The sequence below is a fragment of the Corvus brachyrhynchos genome, unplaced genomic scaffold, assembly GCF_000691975.1.
Source record: "Corvus brachyrhynchos isolate BGI_N302 unplaced genomic scaffold, ASM69197v1 scaffold115, whole genome shotgun sequence".
In the NCBI taxonomy this organism is placed as follows: Eukaryota; Metazoa; Chordata; class Aves; order Passeriformes; family Corvidae; genus Corvus; species Corvus brachyrhynchos.
Window position 1 is genome coordinate 24,611,428 of NW_008239553.1, and position 21,436 is coordinate 24,632,863.

The 21,436-nt window shown below is 40.2% G+C and overlaps 1 protein-coding gene across 1 annotated transcript in view; it reads right to left on the reverse strand.

The window, feature by feature from the left end:
* Positions 1-21,436, reverse strand: part of SPTLC2 (serine palmitoyltransferase long chain base subunit 2) — a 68,765-nt gene that overhangs the window by 13,163 nt on the left and 34,166 nt on the right. The window contains exon 9 of the mRNA XM_008639630.2: positions 292-427. Coding sequence (XP_008637852.1) covers positions 292-427 — 136 coding nt within the window. The remainder of the gene's footprint in view (positions 1-291; positions 428-21,436) is intronic.

Consider the following 21,436-nt stretch of genomic DNA (forward strand, 5'->3'; position numbering starts at 1 on the left):
AGCACATTTATAAACTTTACATATAAATATAATGGAAACACACAACCCAACCTTTAAAGCATGACACATAGAGGCAAAATTGCTTCCCTGAAGTGCTTTCTTGATGCCCCAAGCTACAAGCTTCAATTTTCTCAAGATCACTTACAGAAGTTTCCATATTTTATAACACTCAGTAATGTTCATAAAAGCAAAAATCAAACGGGTCTTTTCTTATATTTAGAAAACTCTTCATATTCTTACACCAACCTAGCTTTAAAGAAGATGGGTAAGAAGTTATGCTGTCAAACGTACCCAATTTTTGCTGGCATGTACAGCATCAGAGGCACAACAGGGGAATCTTCATTTCCATAGATGATAAAGCCCATCTCTTTCAGTCGTCTCCTGAAATATCTCGTGTTCTCTGCTAGCTGCTGCACACGTGCTCTCCCTAGAAAAGAATTGAAGGTGAGACTGTGAACTCAACTGTTGTAAGTCACATCTGTAACTGCAACACAAGACCTCAAACTAAAATACAAGACATTAATGTCCTGCTTGTGCTTATGGAAGCGTTAAAAACAAATGCAAATTGGGATTTGCAGTTTCTTCTCCTTTATGTAACCAAGATTAATCATGCATTTTCTGACAAGTCTGAATGGACCAGGACAAGCACAGCTATCAAGTCCAAGCACTGCCTAGTTTTTCCATACCAGGTTTTCTTTCAATCAAGAGGTACCTGGCAAAAAAAGGGCAGTTACCTGCTTTTAAACAAGATTCAAAGTTTGCTCAGAATTCACTAGTAACTGCATCTTGAAGAAGAGTTTGCTTACACTTTGAATAATTAATGGAAAACCTACTGAATCAGCTGGGGTTGTTCACCATGTTTTATCCTGCTTGCTTGTATTATTGTAAATTACTACTTTCCTCTTTAGATCTCTTTGCTGAACTACCGCATGGCTGCTCCCTAACCTTTCTCAGTTAAAATGATCTAGGTTTAAATTAAACTGATTACTTCTGATAATCCAGATCACTTCACTTAAGTGGCAGCAGCCAAGCCAATTTATTATGTATTCAGCCATTTCTGTAGGGGTACTTCGATATTTGTCAAAATTAGAACACAGGACATTAGACAGCTAGTATAATTTAAATATTCCAGATGTTCAGATCTATGCATAGAACAACCTATTTATCAGTTAATTAAATTCTAGCCTAGCACACTGTACTACATTTCTGTATTGCCCAGAAAAAGGTTCACGTCATCTCACTTAAGCAGATCATAATGCATTTCTGATCAACTAATAGTCTAATGTGCTTAAGAGATTAAGCACTATGCCATTGATGAGACTATAATAAGTAACACTTAACCTTTCTTGTCTCTGGTCCACAAAGTATATTTCTGGGTAATTGATTACCCAAACACTGCCCTGCCCAGACGGGTGATTCATAAACTGAACCATTAAATGTACAGCACACAGATCTATGCTACGTAGTGAAGGTGGCTGCTAGACATAATCGTCTTCCTTTGAAGCTGTAGATAACATTAGGTCATTAACTAAAAGGAATGCCAGGTCTCAAAGAAACATCCAACACCCACATAGCTCTGCTCCAGGCCAGAACAAATGTAATTTTAAGAACCTATATAGTATTTGCTACCAAGAGTATCAGACATTCCACCCACAACCAGACAATCAAAAGCAAAATCCCATCAAAGGCACAGTATAAGAAAAAAGGGTGAAACCTGTTAAGTTTGCAAAACTTGGCCTATCATTAGCGGGTAGAAACTGGTATTTTTAATAGCACTGACTGCCACTTAAGACATCTCTTCTTTTCCATTAACAGCATTATTTCTTAATCTTTTCTCCCCCAGAGTTTCTCCAGAAACTTAATTCCTCTTCCCCAAAAAGCAGTAAGATTTCACTAAAACACAAAGGCTTCTTGAACTTACAAAACTAAATTTTTAATTTATTCACATCAGATCAGATCCTCTGCTGCAGACCCAGCTTTCTCTTATGTTTTCAGACCAATTATTTGAGCATTTTAGATAACCCAGACTGCAAAATGAAGTTGAAGAAAAGAAACAAACTCAGTAAAATTAAAAGAACCAGGCTTACTACAAGACACTAAAAATAGTGGGCCAAAAGCCACTACTTGCATTTCTAATATTGAGGCAATCAATAAACACACAAGTGTCCACAGCAAACTACATGCAGAAAAGAAGCTATTTTGCTACCTTCTGAGAAAGCTGCATCTGCACATCTCCTACAGAGAAATGCACCAACTTCTGATATGTCAGGTCAGTGATGTACAATCGCATCAAAATACAAATCAGATTTCACCACTATGGAGTAGTAAGGTAAAGTACACAGCTGCTGTGATCAGCCCCTCTCCCTGACAAGGAATGCAGCTTTTGCCATACATACATCTTCTCTGTGTTCCCATAAAGCATGGAGTTTACAGTTGAAGCAGAAGGAACTTCATCACCTTTATGGTTTTCCCCTCTACACATTCACACCCTCTTGTATGTTGTTGAGAGCCTTCCAGACTAAAGATTACAGAGCAATCTTAATTTGTAGCTGGCAACCCCTTCACAGTCTTCCCTAAACTCCTACCAATAAAAACAAGTTATGATTCTAGATTTGTCCTTATAGATTGAAGAGTGCTTTGCAATGTAAACAAGTCTCAAGAACAAGTCTTTCAGTACTCTACAGAGATGTAATCACCTATTAACAGCAACTGAGAGATTTGGAAGATGCCTGCCTTCTTCAGGTTTGTGGGTCTCAAAAGTCTATCAGCTTTTACTTCACTCTAGAGCCATCAAGTCATTTAATGAAATTATTACTTCTTTAAAAACTTGTGGCTACAATAATATACCAAGAACTTGAAAACATATTCAGTGGCATCTGCTCACTACCCACCACGTCATTACCATCTGAAGAGAACTGTCGTCGTGGTGAAGCAAAGCACCAGGAATCAAACAAAAATTGAGCACAGGTTCCTTGTCCTCTGCTTGCCTTTCTCCCTGCGTTCTGTGCAACTACTCTTCTCTGTACGTCAAGATATTTGGTCTCCTCCTCCACTATAAAATCCTGCAATTGGAAGAGTGATGCCACATGCTAATTGAATAGGGTTTGTAATACTATGCAACAAGCATATATCCAGTGTTCAGCTCTACTAACATTTGCTGGTTCAGCCCCACTGCTACACACTGGTGTAGCAAGCTGTTAACTGCTACTACAGTTCCACCATGTTTTCTGGGACCACAAAGACAAACTAAGCAGTGCTAGAAACAGCAGCGAGTAGGTACCATTGCTAATCCCACTCACAATCCAAACAGTGCTTGAGCACTCAAACAGGACCTCTAAATCCCTTCCCACCCCAAGCATCTTCCAAAGCTCAGAGCTTTGTCCACAACTGCTCAACTGTAGTAGGCCTAGAAAAATTGTCAGGACTGCAGCAATTCTCCAGCAACTGGCTTTTTTGGCAGTATGCAGCTGCATTTTTAAGACCATAAAAAAGGCCAGATCAGACACCACCCTGCCAATTGTTCTTGCATAGGAGTTGTGCAATGATTCTGGTAACATCCTTTCATCTAGGAAACTGGAATGTGATGACCTTCAGCAAAGGAAGGAAAGGGGGAAGAAAGGGATGATTACTGGAACTGAGTTCTTCAGAAGGTTCAAAAAGCTAGAACTGTTTATCAGATCAACAGGTCTCAAGTCCCTCATGGGTCCTGTAAATGGCTTAAACTAGCTACTGACAGAGCAACATTGAAATTAGAGGATAACTAATAACTTTTCCTGTACTTCTTCTATACCCTTTTACAAGTTTACTGCAGTCATATCAAGATTGCTCTTACAATTTAGTAAAAAACTTCTTTGCTTGTAGTAGCCTGGTCATCATTTAGTCTAAAGTGCACATGTATCTCCTAAAGCACATGCTGCCATTTTATCAGAAGTAAAGGTCACACACCATCTAAAGGGGAGAAACACTCTCAGGTCACAAATATACAATGCAAGCAATATTATTTTAAAAATGCAGCTAGCATATACCTGAAAAAAAAAAAGAATAGAATTTCCACACCCTAGAGAAAGTACTCCATTATGAATCTGAAAGCCCATGAGATGCATATTCCTTGTAACCACTAGAGGTAAATTAGTGTCTCCGCCAGGACAGGTTCCCACAGGCTAAAAGAATGACCCTGAGATTAGCTCAGATGATTAGAGCATGGTGCCAATAACGCCACAATTGCGGGTCCGATACCCGTATGGGCCATTCACGTAAGAGTTGGACTTCATGATCCTTTTGGGTCCCTTCCAACTCAGAATATTCAGTGATTCTGTGAATAATACTTCATCACTTGTAAAGGTGTCTGCTTTAGAGGTCATAATGCTCAGAAAGGCAGAAGTTATAATGAAAGCAGGAAGCAGAGAAGGCAAGAGTTACTGAATGCCTTCTTCGCATTGGTCTTCACCAACAAGAACAGTCCTCAGGAATCTCTGGCTGAGAAGACCAAGAAGGGTAAAGGAGTATTGTAAAGACTCTCCCCTGGTGAAGGAGCACCGAGTTAGAAAACACCTAGCCAGACTTGACATCCACCAGTCCATGGGCCCTGATGGGATGCATCCATGACTGCTGAGAGAGCTGGCAGACACCACAGCAAGGCAGCTCATGATCATCTTTGAGAAGTCCTGGTGATCAGGAGAGGTGCCTGAGGACTGGAAGAAAGCAAATGTCCCCCTGGCCTTCAAAAAGGCAAGAAGGAGAGCCCAGGAAACTTCCAGCCAGTCAGCCTCACCTCAGTCCCAGGAAAGGTGATGGAGCACCTCATTCTGGAGATCATCTCTGTCCTCATGGATGACAAGAAGGGGATCAGGGATAGTCAGCATGGATTCAGTAAAGGTAAATCATGCTTGGCCAACCTGATTGACTTCTATGATGAAACAACTACCTGGATGGATGAGGGAAGAAAATGGATATTGTCTACCTAGACTTCAGCAAGACTTTAGGTACTGTCTCTCACAATATCCTCACAGGTAAATTCAGGAAGTGAGGAATGGATGAGTGGACAGTGAGGTGGATTGAGAACTGGCTGAATGGCAGATCCTAGAGGGTTGTAATCAGTGGCACAAGGTCTAGTTGGAGACCTGTCACTAATCGTGTCCCCCAAGGTCCAATACTGGGCACAGTATTGTCTAACTTGTTCATCAATGACTTGGATGGAAGAGATAGATGCCTCCTCAGCAAGTTCACTGATGACATGAAGCTGGGAGGAGTGGACAATACCCTGGAGTGCTGTGCAGGACCTCAAGAGGTTGGAGCAATGAGCAGAGAAGAACTGTCTGAAATTCAATGAAGGCAAATGCAGGGTCCAGCATCTGGGGAAGATGGAGCCACAGGAACTGGTATAGGCTGAGGGCCAACCTACTTGAAAGCAGCTCTTTGGAGAAGGACGAGGGGGTGCTGGTGGGCAACAAGCTGTCCATGAGCCAGCAGTATGCCCTGGCAGCTGGAAGGCCAGTGGTATCCCGGGGTGCATTAGGAAGAACACTGCCAGCAGGTCAGGGGAGGTGATCCTGCCCCCTCTACTCCATCCTGGTGAGGCCACAGCTGGAGTGCTGTGTCCACTTCTGGGCTCCTCAGTACAAGAGAGACTTGGAGCTCCTGGAATAGGTCCTTTGGAGGGCAACAAAGATGCCAAGGGAGTGGAGCATCTCTCTCTAAGAAGGAAAGGCTGAGGGAGCTGGGCCTGTTCAGCCTTGAGAAGAGACAACTGAGTGGGGACCTCATCAATGCATAAAAATATCTGAAGGGAGGGTGCCAAGAGGAAGGATCCAGGCTTTTCTTGGTGGTGCCAAAGAACAGGACAAGGGCAATGGGCAGAAACTGATGCACAGGAAGTTTCACCTGAATATGAGGAAGAACTCTACGGTGCCAGTGACTGAGCACTGTAACAGATTGCCCAGAGAGACTGTGGAGTCCCCCTCACTGGAGATCCTATAGAAATGTCTGGATACAATCCTGTGCAAAGTGCTCTAGGATGACCCTGCTTGAGCAGGGTGGTTGGACCAGATGACCCACTGTGGTCCCTTCCAACTTTACCCACCCTGTGATTCTGTTATTATATAAGAAATATGTAAGCCCACCTTTTCTTGAAGTAAAAATTGAGTTGATATTGACTATAATTATCAGCAGGATAAAAAGGGAGCTGCACATTCCACCACAGCACATCTAAACTCCTTTTGCAATGGGTTTACCAATGGCACACATCAACAGAGAAACTCACCTGTATTTAACCTCACTCTCTCATAAAGGCTTATGCTTAAACTAACGGTCCAGATACTTAAGAATTCTCAAACAACCCAGATTTACAAAACTCAGTTTAATAAACAAACAACAATTGCTCAGCAATTAAAAATTTTTGCAAGGCCAGGATGAACTTAGCCTTTGGAAAAAAAAAAGAAGACAATTCTTAGAGCTAATGTCTGTGTAACTTCTCAATTCCATGTTAAAAAAAAAAATCATCTCTACAAAGAACCCCAAGAATTTGTGGAAGTTACTCTCTCACAAAAATCTAGTATTTATAACATTTCTGTCATCTATTAAGGTTGATAAATAAGCTATCATAGATAGTATTGGACACAAAAGAAAATTCAGTTCAACCTGGACGTACTTGTTTCCCTCCCCCCGCCTTGATCTCTAAGCAGTAACTGGAAAGCAATCACAAATCTGTTCCAAACAGTGCAACACTTAATCAGCACAGCTTCTTGAGAAATAAAAAGCATGTTGCATTATACACAGACAGACTACCAACTGACACTGAACTCAGAGGGGCAAACCAACTTCAGATAGGCAAAAAACACACACAGGCAGGATTTTATCTGCTTGTCACACTAGGGATCACTGTCTCCTGGATCTAAAACAAAGACACTTGCTGCAATATAAAGGAAGCTTTACATTTTAAATTGGTTCTTACAAAGACTTCAAAGCAAAATAGTAGGACATATCTTGAAAAATGGTTCCTAATCAGTGAAACTGTAAATTGTATGCACAAGCTCTTGTTGGTCAACAAATATCAGTTCACATTAGGCAGCTATGATGAAGTTACTCTATATTCTTTCATTAACCGATCTTGCAGATGTTCAACACTAATATGAGAGTTTTATTATTGCAGCCTTAATTTAACCTATTTACTTTGCTGTCAACATGGAAAGAGAGGCTAAACTAAGCCATTTCATGCCTTTGCCTTACATACTGATTGAAAACTAACATATTTGTTCTTAATGATTAAATGAAAAATGTAGAATAAAAAAAACCCTCTTGATACAAATAGATTGGAATTCAGTACATGCAGAATCATTCCACTTGTGATACATATTTATTGACCCAATTACTCAGTCCCTCAGTAACAGCTCATGCTGTAACACAAACACCTTCAGGTTCAGTTTTCATTATGTGATCAAGGAAATGAAAACATTTATTAGCAGAGATTTGTAAGAATTCTGTAAGAACTTGTGAAGATGTAGTCTGACAGTAGCACATGGCCTCTGCTAAGACTTAGTATGTGTCTAACAAGAAATAGGTTTTGTTAACAAGATTGTCGGGTACATATTAAAGATGTTTTAAACCACTGTAGGAAGATTATAGCAAGTTAATATCAGATCCATAAGGCATCTTTAAGATGAAAATACTCTATTAATTCTTTGTGGAAAATTTGCTTTCAGTCTCTACTGTAATCCACTTCACACTGTTTTCCAAGCTGGTCCCATCTTACGAACTCTTGCCAGGTGTTGGAGGTGAAAAATATTACATTAACTACTGATAGATGTGCCATCCTTAATTTGTGGCAGAATCATTTCTCTTAGTAGAGCTTATTTCAGCCAAGGAAGAGATTCATCTGGCAATCGGTTTACCCTGACAAATACCACAGCTTTACTGATGCTAGCATGACCTCTGCAGATTTACTTTGCTAGGGCTATGAGTTTTATAGGATTGCTTACCTGGGCAGGTTTCCTGTCTTCTCCTCTCCTGACAGCCACAATCCAGGGAATATAATAAAACTTTTCCCTCCCTTGTACAAATGCTTTCCCAGAACTAAACAAGTTTTGGTCTTTCTCAGAACTAAAAATAAAAATCAAGCTAACTAAAAGAAGGTACTTGGCCAACTAAATGCTTATGGGGATTATGGCAGCTCTGAGTGCATGTATACACAGAATGGGGAAGGAAGGGACCAAGGTGGGTCATTTTTTCACACCTCCCTGCCCAAGCAGGGTTATCCTAGAGCACTTTGCACAGGATTGTATCCAGACATTTCTGTAGGATCTCCAGTGAGGGAGACTCCACAGCCTCTCTGGGCAATCTGTTACAGTGCTCAGTCACTGGCACAGTAGAGAAGTTCTTCCTCATATTCAGGTGAAACTTCCTGTGCATCAGTTTCTGCCCATTGCCCCTTGTCCTATTCCTTGGCATCACCGAGAAGAGCCTGGATCCTTCTTCTGGCATCCTCTGTCCAGATACCTGTGTACATTGATGAGGTCCCCACTCAGTTGTCTCTTCTCAAGGCTGAACAGGCCCAGCTCCCTCAGCCTTTCCTTCTTAGAGAGAGATGCTCCACTCCCTTGGCATCTTTGTTGCCCTCCAAAGGACCTGTTCCAGGAGCTCCAAGTCTCTCTTGTACTGAGGAGCCCAGAAGTGGACACAGCACTCCAGCTGTGGCCTCACCAGGGCTGAACAGAGGGGCAGGATCACCTCCCTTTACCTGCTGGCAATACCCTTCCTAATGCAGTCCAGAATACCACTAGCCTTCTTGGCCATGGGAAGGGCATACTGCTGCCTCATGGACAGCCTGTTGTCCACCAGCATCCCCTCATCTTTCTCCACAGAGCTGCTTCCCAGCAGGTCAGCCCTGATGGAAAGAAGCATGCATATGGTGTCAAAGGAGATCAAAGCAGCAGATCTCAACCTACTTTTTCAGGAAATAATGCTGAAAGGCATTTTATAACCTAAGCATTAATATTTACTGACTGTTGTGTGGAATAAAAAGAGCTTGTGGAAAGGGTAGGTTCTGTAGCATCTACCATTGTTCCAAAACTACATGACCACTCTATAACCCAATTTTACAGAAATCCTTGACCATGTAAGCTTACTACAATTTTTAGCAGACATGTATGCAACTAAAAGTCCTCCATCACAGAAAACAAAATAACAAAACAAGAGAAGGAAATCACAATCCACTACAAAGGCACAAAGAACAATGTGATGCCAGTGTGTCCTGTTTCTCCAAACAAACATTGGCTAAATACAACCTACACAGAAAGGATATGGACCAGGCTGCAATACTCTGTGGTTGCTTTTCTGAGAGCACCAGCATCAATGACACAGAAGATAAAGTACTACTTCATTAACAAGGACAGTGCTTTTTCTCCATATACCTTGCTATCAATGGGCCAAACAAAAGAAAATAAGATAAAATTTCTACTTCAAAAAGCCTGTATTTTCAGACATTGGGAAGTGCTTAAATCAAAGTAAACTGGCGAGGAAAACTTGGTTACATATATCATTCTCTAAAAGTTTGTTTCTTCAAGTCAGAGTGACGTTATTATACAATCAAGCTTGTAAATTTTTCCACATTAAAACCCCCTTGTTTTTGCAAAGGCTTATACTTTCATTCTGTTTATTATTCCTACATTTCCATCTTTTGGTTGGCTGTTTCAGTGAAAGACATAATTCAGCATATTCTGTTTTGGAAACAAGCATTTTTCAAATCTCAACCAGGAATTCAATATTCTTTTGCTGATTTAACAGATTCTCCACTAAGCTTTCAGAAGCTAAGTTGCCTCCCAAGGGCTTATGAAGATCTTTTGCAATGTTAACATAATAAGTCAAGTTGTTTTCTGGACATTATACTTGTAAATACCTCATCATTAAAAAACCCATACAACAGCCAATTTTTCTTTTTTTGAGAAGACATAAAAGCACTACTACCCTTTTACTGCCATGAACATGTTTTTCATAGAAGATATAGAGAACTCCCCTCTTGAAGGCTTCTCCTGAAAAGCACAAGTCAAGCAGGACATCTAATAGTATTTGCATGATGAAAAAAAAATAGCAAAATGTTTCTGGATTTGCTAACTAGCAGAAAGGACAAGCACAACTAATGAATATCTGACTGGAAGCAAGGGTTAGATTAGAAACAAAGTAGTACCTATTAAGGGTTACAGTGAGTAACCTAAAACCAGAGAAAGTTGAGTGAGATTTTAAACCAAAAAAGATTGGAACACTAAACAAAATTCCACTTCAACAATGATTGTATGCCAGAACTTTTACCTTTTAAGGAAAAGTTGCACTAAGAGAGACAGAGAGAGCACAGTGTTGTTAAAAATGCCGTAATGGATGCTTAAGGACCTAGCATGTGCTGATTTCGAGATGCTTGTAACATCATTTGTGAGAAAGCAGACTCATGACACAAACAAAGCAGAAAGAGGGATCAACAGTGATTCATCTGCACAACCCACCCAAAGGCATCACTCACGCACAAAATAAGGGAGAGGTGACCCCCTACAACAATCTATTCTGTCAGCCTAAAAAAAGTGATTTACAACAGCTCATAAATAAGATGAGGGTAAAAAGCAAAGTTTTGCTGGTTTCTTCTGAGAGATCACTCTACAATCGATAATAAAGAAAATTTTATTATACATTACCTAAAGATTTCTTATCTTTCAGAATACTTTTCCTATCTCATTATTTAAGTTCCAGGGACAAGGTGACTCCACATGTTTCACTCTGCTTCCTCCAAGTTTGCTCATGTGAACACTGTGTCACTGCCAACATTTGCAGTAAGAATTTTACATCCTCCCCTTCAGATACTGTCTGCAGATTTTCATTATAGATCTTCAGAAAAGTACTGTAGACAATTATAAAATGTAACCTGAGATTGCACAGAGATATATTAAAATGTGTGGGCCAGAATACTGTATTACCCCAGTTTTATATTAGAACATACCAGTTCACATCAACAAATACCAAGAGAGCCTCCCAGAACAATGAGAAACCTAAAGAAAGTAATTAGAATAATTCCTTAACTCATTGCTATTGTATTACCATCTAATAGCTCAAACGTTCGTATTCAGCAAACCACTCTGAAGACAGAGTAAACTCACTGGGTTTTTTTGCAGGGTTGATGGAGAATCCAGGTTTAAAGCTAATTTGGGAATGGGAAGAGTCTTCGAGCTGTATGTTTCAAGCTGGAGGTCACCAGAAGGACCGGGCACCTTCCACTAGAGGCCAGCGCTGCACCCCTGGAGTCCCCAGCCGCGGTACCTGCTCACAGCATGTGCCCCCCACAAAAGGCTGCACTGCAGCAGCATGGCAAGGCCGTGCTTAATTCACCCAGGAGATGCTAAGGGGACAGCTGAGTCAAGTTATTTATTCTTCTGACATACTTGCATGCTTCCTGAGTTCAGCACTCGGGAGAGAAACTACAAATAACATGGGAAGAGAACAGTTTAAGAATCAGTGCCCTTGAAAGTGTGGATGAGGAAATCAAAAGACGGCTGGGAGCTCATGTTCGTTGGCCATATGGCAGCAGCATAAGCAACAATTTATTTTAGGAGAAGCAGTGAAAGGCTTGGCTCATGACCATTCTCAGTTAACCCCAGGACTGTGGATTTTAACAACACTGTATGCAGGGGATTTGCCCGGATTACATGGGTACTCAGTATGGAGCCACTATAGAGGTGATGGTAAAAATGCTCAGTGCTTTAAAGGAGAGAGGAAAACAGCTAAATCTGATTTTAAAAACTGGCAACAGTAAAGCCAAAGAGAATCAGAAATGGAAAAAGGAGAATAGAAAAATTATGGTTGATATTCTTGGCATTAAAATATCTCAGAGAAAATTTATGCTAATATTAAATATCCATCATTGCATTTGCTATCAAACTAAATAGTTCCAGTGGAGTCTAAAGGCATGCCAAAAACAGCTGGGTGCATGTACTGTGTACTCATTGAGTTTATATATACTGGTGAGATTGAAGCCTTTGGCATATTCCAGAGCCCAGAGGAGTATTTTTGTATTTGCAGTTTCTGATTTTGTTTGCAACTACCAGCTGCATTTAGAGAACTCCAAGGCAGCCTGCTCTCCCCATGAAGTTCATCATAAAAAGAAGCAGCTCTCACCAAGAAGAAATCATGTTGCTTGATGTGACTGGAAAGATGCAATCTGTTAGAATCATAGAAGAGTTTGGGTTGGAAGGGACCTTAAAGATCATCTAGTTCCAACACCACTGCCAAAAGCAGGGACACCTAACACTAGACCAGGTTGCTCAGAGCGCCATCCAGACTGGCCTGGAATGTTTCCAGGGATGGGCCATCCACCACTTATTTGGGGAAATTACTTTAAAAAAACACTTATCTGTGTTCCACCACACTTGTAAAAAGAATTATTCCTTCTATTTAGTCTGAATTTACCTTCTTGTTAGTTTAAAACCGTTGCCCCTTGTCCTACTGCAACAGGTCCTACCAAAATGTTTGTCCCCATCTTTCTCATAAGCTCCCTTTAAGCACAGAAAGGCCACAATGGAGGCACTTTGCCAGAGGATCCTACTAACTGTTCAAAACAGCACATGTTTCACAGGTTATTAGTCTATTAATAGAATACCTGTGTTGGTGACCATGAAATAACTTGAATGATCTGGCTGGATATGCACTTCAAATATCACAGAAGTAGCATTGCCCAACCTTGCTGTAGCCAATAAAATAGTATTTGTAAATATGATTTCTTCATACTGCCCTGCTCTCTGTATTATTTAAACTTCTCTAGAGCAGTGACAATATGTGTCAACAGGCAAGCACAACAGTCTTAGCTCATGTCAAAGGATTTCTGCAGTATGGGGAACACAAAGATGTTACAAAATGACACTGTAATAAAATCAGCTAAAATGGTCGCTCCTCTGTGCACAGCCATGAGAGTATTATAATTATTTGATTAGTCATCTTTTGCTTCAAACAGCAGGCTTCACCAAGTGAGCAGAAAGACTTTGAAATAAGATACATATGCTAAGGAGACCAGAACGAATAAACATTAAGGAGTTAGTAAAAGCAGTATTAAAACCAATTTATTTAAACTGAGCCAATGTTTATCAAACTACAGGAGTCAGCTTTTCTACAGCAAAAATACTTTCCATAAGATCCTAAAAATTCAAGCTTTAAAGAGAGAGATTAAAGCAGTAGAATTCTACTGATCCTACAGCAAAAAAGTTCATCCTGCCTCAAATCTGGCCAACATTGGCTCCTAAAATGAGCATATACTGAACATTTAGTAAGAGCTGCAAATACATAAAATGAGTACATTCCATTAGAGATGTTTATAGCTGAAACTTAGAAATTATTAATCCAAACGAATTAAAGTGGAAGGAAAATTATTTCTTGATAACCCAATTCTTTAATTATCTTGTGTGCATATAAGTTTGATCTTCTGGGTGCACATACATCATTAGTAATCAACTTCTATACTTTTCCCTTTGTAGCTGGTACAATTGTATAGCAACCTGCATCCTCCCCCTTGTGACTGAAACAAGGCTAATGTTCAGCCTTACATGTGTCCTTTACAGTCTCTCAGCTACAGAATTCAGTAACCTACTAAAGACTCAGAGGAAGGTTATTATGCATGAAAATAACACACCAAGTGTTAAGAAAGGTAAATCTAAAAATCAGGATAGAAGACTCCAAGCAGTCCCTGTCATTACAATTAGTGAACAACGGGCCCAGGTCTTTAAAACATACATGAATAGAGAGCTACTTTATCAAATGTAGCATCACTATCATATACCGTACCAGTGGCAGAGATTCTGATAAAACCACAATTGAAATGTAAGATTGATTGACCTGCAGGTGTCTGAAAAACATTTTTAAATTATCTTGGGCTATGTTAGAATATTTTAGCAGAGCATGCTTCCACTACTAGGGAAGACTTCTGTAACCAATCCTAATAGTTCATGGAGTGACTGCAGCCACTGATACACTGAAGCCTTTAAAAAGACTGGATTGCTCTCCATCATTGGAAGTTTCAGTCCTGACGTACAAAGCTTAAATACATCTAAAATGCAAGAAGATAATATTCTGATTTGGATGAAAGTCAAACATCATCAGGAAGAAAAACTATTACTAAAAGCTGCCAGTCATTCCTTTTCAGCAAGATCACCGACAAACCTTATGAGGCATATAAGTATAGTAGGAATGAAAACTGGAATTTGCCTTAGAGAAGAAGTTTTTTTACTGAAGGAAACACCCTTATTGGACTGCTGTATGTACTTCAGAACTACAGCGTGACTGAATGTAGAAAATGGCATCTCAAAGACGTAAGTGGCCAAGGCAGATGCAAGAAACCCATCTAAACAATGGGTAAATTTGAAAGACAGTAACCAAACAGCTACTCCAGAAGTGCTGAGCAAGGGACATATAACAGCTTCTACATGGCACAAAGCAGCCCACTTAGCAAGGTAAGGATGTCCCGTTGGATCTTGCCTGCTTACCAATTAGCAAATCCTTTATAAGTGTGACAGTGTTCTACACATGAGCATCATTCAACTCCAGAGAGAGGTTCCAAACGCTTTGATGATCTCCTGATGTCATTCTGTACAATCAGATCTGAAAGTATGTAATATATCTATGGTCTGTCCAAAAGATGAGATGCTAGAATTATTGTCACCTGGCCAGATCTAAAAGGATGGGCTAACTGACACATTGTTGGCTTGTCAAAGACCGTCAGAACGAATCTCATCAGAGGACAAGTCAGCTTCTCTGACCATAGGTTGGAACTGTCCATAAGCAAACAAACATAAATCACCTATGAAGCATTAGGAACTGATGTTACAAGTGTCAATACAATGAGGTCGTTTTAGGATGCATCTTGCACAGACAATGGTTCCAGAAACATCCACTCTGCATCTTTCCTATGGCACTGAAAAAGGCTTTTGTGGAATGTAAAAGAAGCTCTGCAGGTTTATTATTCTCTGTGTAAAAATATAAAATGTCCCAAGTGGTGAAAAGAGCTGTTACTGACACAGAAGGTACCACTTTCATTTTTCACGAACTCTTTAGGTTGGAATAGATGTCTTGAAATCAGTCAGTCCAACCTGCCTGCTCAAGCAGGATCAGCTAGAGCAGGTTGCCCAGAACTGTGTCTAGTTGGGGTTTTGACTGTCTTCACAGATGGAGACTTTACAATCTCCATGAGCAGTGTGTTCCAATGCTTGAGCACCCTCATAGTTTGAGTTTTTAGAAACTCTTTTCCTCTTTGGTAAATCCTAAAATTATCAAATGACTTACCATTTACTAGGTGCAGAAAACATTACATACATTAATTAATACACACTACTATTACATACATTCAGTACTACCTTGTACTTTAAGCCATCTTCCACAATAGAGGATAAAATTTCAAGTCTATTGGTTTGAGAGATTAATAATAACAAGCACTTTGTAACTTTTGCTCATCAGCAAACTGCACATATTAGATAGGAGGCATAAGCCTAAATAGCTTGAAGCTGCTGAGGCATTTTGCCCACAAAAGGTGAAGGTCTAAGCTGCCAAACCCCAGAATAATACACATCCGCTTCTTATAGACCCTGGAAGCCAAACAGTGAGTCAAATTTGCCAGGGCACTTTGCTCATTATACATAGAATTCTTGACTGAATTTTAGTAACAACTCAACGTGTCTTCAGAGTTATTTTAACCTGTGGCCAATCCCCACATGCACGTCCAAACTGCCTAGCCACAGAAATAGCAAGCATAGCAATGCCAGGTTCAAAGTGTTTCCTCTTTACATCTTGTTGGGGTTTTAGGAGTCGTTCAGTTTTCTTTTTCTCTTAAAGAATTTTTCCCATAAATGTTGCCAGGGCAACAAATTACTGGGTGCTTAAGAAAAACAAAAGACCTGGCCACAGAGGAAGGGGTCCAACGGGCTACTCTCTTTCACCTGGACTTGTGGGCTGTGGTTCTCGGAGTTTGAAGGAGAAAGAGGCTGCCATCGTTGTGGAGGGATTTAATCTGCTGCAGGCTTCTGCTTTTCTGCTGCCTTCCTTCTACCGTGAGTTGAGCCCGCTCACTGGAGCAGCTGTTGCACCAGGACCCTAACACCCCACCTTACTAGAAGAGGGACCTGTTCACCATCTGCTCAGGTGCCTCAGGGAGAAACCCCAGGATTCCCAAGCCTGCCTTTCCCTGCCCCGCTGGGAGCCGAGCTGCGGCTGCCCTTCCCCCGCTGTTGCTTTTGGCCCGTCCCTGATGTTCCAGCCTGCTGTTCCTGAGGGTCCGGCTGGACACCGGGATCAGCTGCCCAGGGGTTTGTGAAGCCTTTGTTCCATCCCTTCCCGGGATCCCAGGCCGCCATTGCCGCGTGCTCCCTGAGCTTGCTCCGGAGCGGAACCATCGCACCCGCCCCGCTCACCGGGAGCCGCCAGCGCCCCTGCCAGCTGTGATCGGAACTGCACCCGAGGGGAAAGGGCCTGACAGCCGAGACGGCTGGGACTGGGTTTGTGGTTCTGTTTGCTGTTACTGCTGTAGTTATTGTTGAATGCCTGGTTATCCATATATATATATAGAGAGAGAGAGAGAGAGAAAGAGTAAAGAACTGTTATTCCTGTTCCTCATATCTTTGCCTGAAAGCCCCTTAATTTCAAAATTATAGTAATTCGGAGGGAAGAGGGGTTGCATTTTTCATTTCAAGGGAGGCTCCTGCCTTCCTTGGCAGACACCTGTCTTTCAAACAAATACACATCTAAATCAAAATGTTATTCATGCCACATCATGCAAATATAACTGCAAGGATCCAAGTCTTAAAAAAAGTGGTAGGAAAGTAAGAACTAGTAATGAGTGGTATTAGCGCTATCTCAGCCCAAATAAAAAAGACTGAAATGCTTTGCAGAGTTAGTTGATGACGCTTTCCTCTGCAGCAACTCGCCTCAGAAAAGATACCAGAAGAGCTTGTCAAGAATAAGCTTTATCATAGTGTTGCTGTGATTATGTTTTTAAAGCAAATAAAAACAACAAATGGAAGAAATTTCTAAACCAAGAATAGTAATGTGTGGCAAGAGAATTTAAAATTGTTTCTGAAATAAAATCTGGAAGTAGGAACCAGCCAACATTCTCAACAAATCAGACACTCTAGGAAGTCACATGCAGTATGTTCTACTCACAAACATTTAAACCTGTCTTACAGTTATAATTCAGACATTAGGAGAACCAAAACTGCCTCTACCCTCCAAGACTCTTGCAGACATTTCTGCTTAATAATCACCATTGCCTCAGATGTTTATTTTTGTCAGGGCACAAGAACTGAGCTGAATATATCATATCATTAAACGGTATCATAAAATTAAACAGGTTGAGGAAGAAATAATATTTTGGCTAGGACAGCAAGAAAAAGAAGTAGCTGCCAGGAGGACAAATTCGCTAGCAAACTACCTAACAGCACTCTGAACTTTTACTTACAGATGTAAACTGACTACTTGGCAAGCTTTCAGAAAAAGAACCTACCTCCCTGAAGCTACAGCAACAAACAAGTTTAAGTACAACCAGTTCTTGAGAAAAACCCTTTAATAATCTACATTGTTCTTACTGCTAGGTGAGAACTACACTACCAGTCCTTGGGTGGTAAAGTAAAATAAATGGTGTCAATTACACCTGAAATACTCAGTATTTCCATCATAATTTTTTCAAGCTCTCCCTCAAGAGATTAGTGGAACTTACCTTGCAGCAAGAATTAGTTCCTAAAAAAATCCTATACACTACCTTGCTTTCTGAAATCTTCCTTTAGAGATACATCTAAAAGACAGTAAAAAAAGCAAAAACTTTTTGACTTGTTGGGGCTTAAACCATGAGACCAAACACAGAGAAGTGTGTAATTTATATAGACAGTCTTTATTTCCTATTTTATACCATGTGGACATGAAGGTTTTACATCACCCATTGCTACCAAAAAGCTGCAGCCTTGCCAGGGCCATGTAATTTATCACAACCAGATGGTGTGCTGTGAATAAAGGAGGGGCTGCTATCATTACAGGGCAGAATAATTACCTTTCCTTTGAACCAAGGACAATGTTTTCAATAAAAACCCAAGCTGTTTAATGCAACTTCCAGTCTGTCAAGACTCCCACTGTGCAGCTCCAGGATTCATTAGACTCACAGAAGTGAAGGAGACCATTTGTTAAACACATAGCACGAGTATCTCAGAGAACATTGATGACACACAATTTAAAAAAACCCCAAACAGTAAAGACATTTTGAATCTTCTTTAAAAGCTTTTTGCACAGACTTTTTTCATCACAAATTTTACAGCAAAAGTAGCTGTATTGCATTAAAATGCCACCTACGTCACAGGCCTTTTAAGTAAACTATGGAAGATATTCACTGCTCTGTTACGCACCTCTTCTGCTTTGCATTTCTACATCTCAGGAGTTGGAGTAGCAACATTTATTCTGGGAGGAAGACTAATAGATAAAGACTGTAAAGCACAGAGAATTAAAATTAACTAGCAATAAAAGCTAAAGAAGAACAGAAAGCTGTCTCTCACACACCAAAACACTAGTAGGTTAACACTCCTCTGACATCTGGAAACACATGGCAATCATACTGGAGTAATCAGAGGAATGGACCTTGCAGCATAATTAAACAAGTTACAATACAACCACAAATGGTACCTTCTCTTGGAGCAATGCAAGAAACTGGATGAATTTCACACATACTAAATTTCCCCTTGAGTTTCAAACCCCACCAAATAAAAAGCAGTAATTATCTGAACACTCAAAGCGTTTTCTGAGCCTACTTCCACGCCAAAAACTGACTTTCAACTTGTCCTCCTTTCAACAGTACATATTTAATGAAGTGGTTAAGAAACACATCCTTTTTTCATAACACCAGAACATTTTGTTCACCTCAAAAAAGTAGAATAACTCTCTAGCTTGGGAAATTAAACATGAGCTGGAAGCCCAAGTGTGACCATTTCCAGGAATTACATCTAACAGAATAGAACAGAAATATTCCTGTAGTTTTAGTTCCACAGTGGTAACAAATGTATTAAAAGATATCTTGGCTCAGTTTACTTTTGATTGACCCCCTCTCTAGCTAAGATCAGTATATTCTTTTCTTCATGTAGCAGTTGCCTAAAGGATCCTATTATAGATTCTACTATATTTTACATGTGAATTACAGCCTTAGAAGAAAAATACATTCAGGCAAAACATGATAGAAAACAAAAAAACCAAACCACCACAACAACTGAACAGCATTTAAGACTTTACACAAATCTCAGCTGACAAATTTCTGCTCATCACCTCCAGAAGGTGCAGTAAGTAGCTGATGACTTACCATCCAGAAGACCCACAACTCATTAAAAAAGAGTAGAAGATAAAGCATGATCCTTTGGTTCTCCCAAGAAGCACAGTTATGTGCATGAACAAAAAGCTTCACAGGGAAAGAATAAGTTGTCTTCTCTGTCTGAATAAGCAAGGGTGGCTCTTACCTTAGGATACCAGGGTCCAGTCCCACCAGAACTTCAAATATCACTGGAAAATCTCTTTGTTGTTCACTCTTAATAAGCACATGCAGTGGGGACATAACACAATGGAGACAGCAACTGATAAACTTCCACAGACATACAGATACAGATCTATTTTTACTAACACTTAAAACTGTTCTCAGATTTTAAGCATTTCTTGCACCTATGCAGTAGCCTTCAAAGGAGATTTTGCAGGCTTTTCCAAAGCCCAGACACAGGTGTGCAGCAACTCACACTCACTGTGCAAAGACGTACACAAGAAAAAGCTCAATGCCCTTTCCAAGTTAGAGGCTTTTGTTTGTTTTCCAATACATGACAATTAGTCTCACCTTGATAACAAAATATTTTTACTGCTCTTGTTTTGTACAAAACTGTTATCTCCAACTGTGCCATATTACACAGAGTATACTACAAAACCATTTTTTTGAGATTCCCCAACAGCTGTAAAGCATTAGTGTTGCCACTACTATTAAAGCCATGTTAATGAAAAAGTAAACAGAAACCAGTCAATCCCCAATCAAGCTAAAGGCAACTGAAGGCATTTGTCTTTACGTGAAGAAAATACATTCAGAACCACCAATATCAACTGATGCACAGTACTTGAAAAAATAAAGCCAAAGAACATAGGCTACACCACAGCACCGATGATCAGGTGCTAATTAGGTCAGCACTTACACCAAGGCAGAACCAGACTGTAGCATGTTCAGAACCTTCCTCTTGATCAATCTCCTGCTCCAGTAAGTGACCGAAGAAGTGATATCAGCTTCTAATTAACACCATATTAAAATCATGTAATACAACTCTAAGGACAAACATGCCTGAACAGTTTTCCTGTAGGTTTTATTATGACTCTTCCTTCTAGTTTACAATTTATATTTCCTAAGTAATCTGAATTTTCTAGAGCCAGCAACCAGAATTAACCTATTTTATTAACTGAAACACCTCAGTCTCTCTTGACACACAGAATGAACTGGCATCTGCACTGAGATGTAACTAAATGAAACAGGGGGACATCCCCCAGAAAAGCCCACAACTAACAAAAAACACAAGGCACCAATGATCACTTTTGCTGAGCTTTGTGTGAGCTGTAATGAAGTGAATTTCAGTACAGTTCTGGGGAATACAGATTTTTAAAGGCTCCACTGGTATGCAACATCATGGGTTGCATACTGACTAGCATTTTTAAAAATACCAGATATTTTCAGCATTCTGATAAAAATACAGCCAATAGAATACACCAACTATTTCAATGGATGAACTTTCAAAACTCTCCTGTTTAAAATATTGCTTCACAACAGGAACAACACACAACTCTTTGGTACCTCCAAAAGACAGGATTGTTTGTAACTTAATACGGAAACATTACAGCTGTCTTAATACCAGGATAATTCCTACACAAGTCTGGCATTTGAGACACGCTACATATTTGTCACAGAAGTGTGTGAATTTTTGTGCTGTTATGTGAGGTTCATCAGTTGATGCCTTGGCCATAACAGTACCTCCTCCCACACATTCGTTCTCAGGTTGCCAAAGAGATCAGCCCTCTGAACCTGGAGCTTTTTCACCAGACCATTTATTTGTTCTACAAGGTACATCCAGCCCTCAGGAGTTCACAGCTAAAGGGATACCAACAAAATGCATGTGTTTACAATCTGTCAACCTTTAAAAGAAATCTTAAGAACCACTGAGCTTGTAGCAGCAGCCTTTACAAAGTTTAACACTTGAGCTGCAGTGCTTTTTACCCTAATTTTAAAAACTGCCCTTTCCCTCTGTATAGATAAGAAAATGACACACAACAGGGATATGGAGCCATTACCATCTCAGGCTCCCTGTGTGATAATCAGAGGAAATGATCTGCTGACCTCAAGCAGTCTTTGAAGTCTGCACACACATTACCTAAAGAAGAGGGA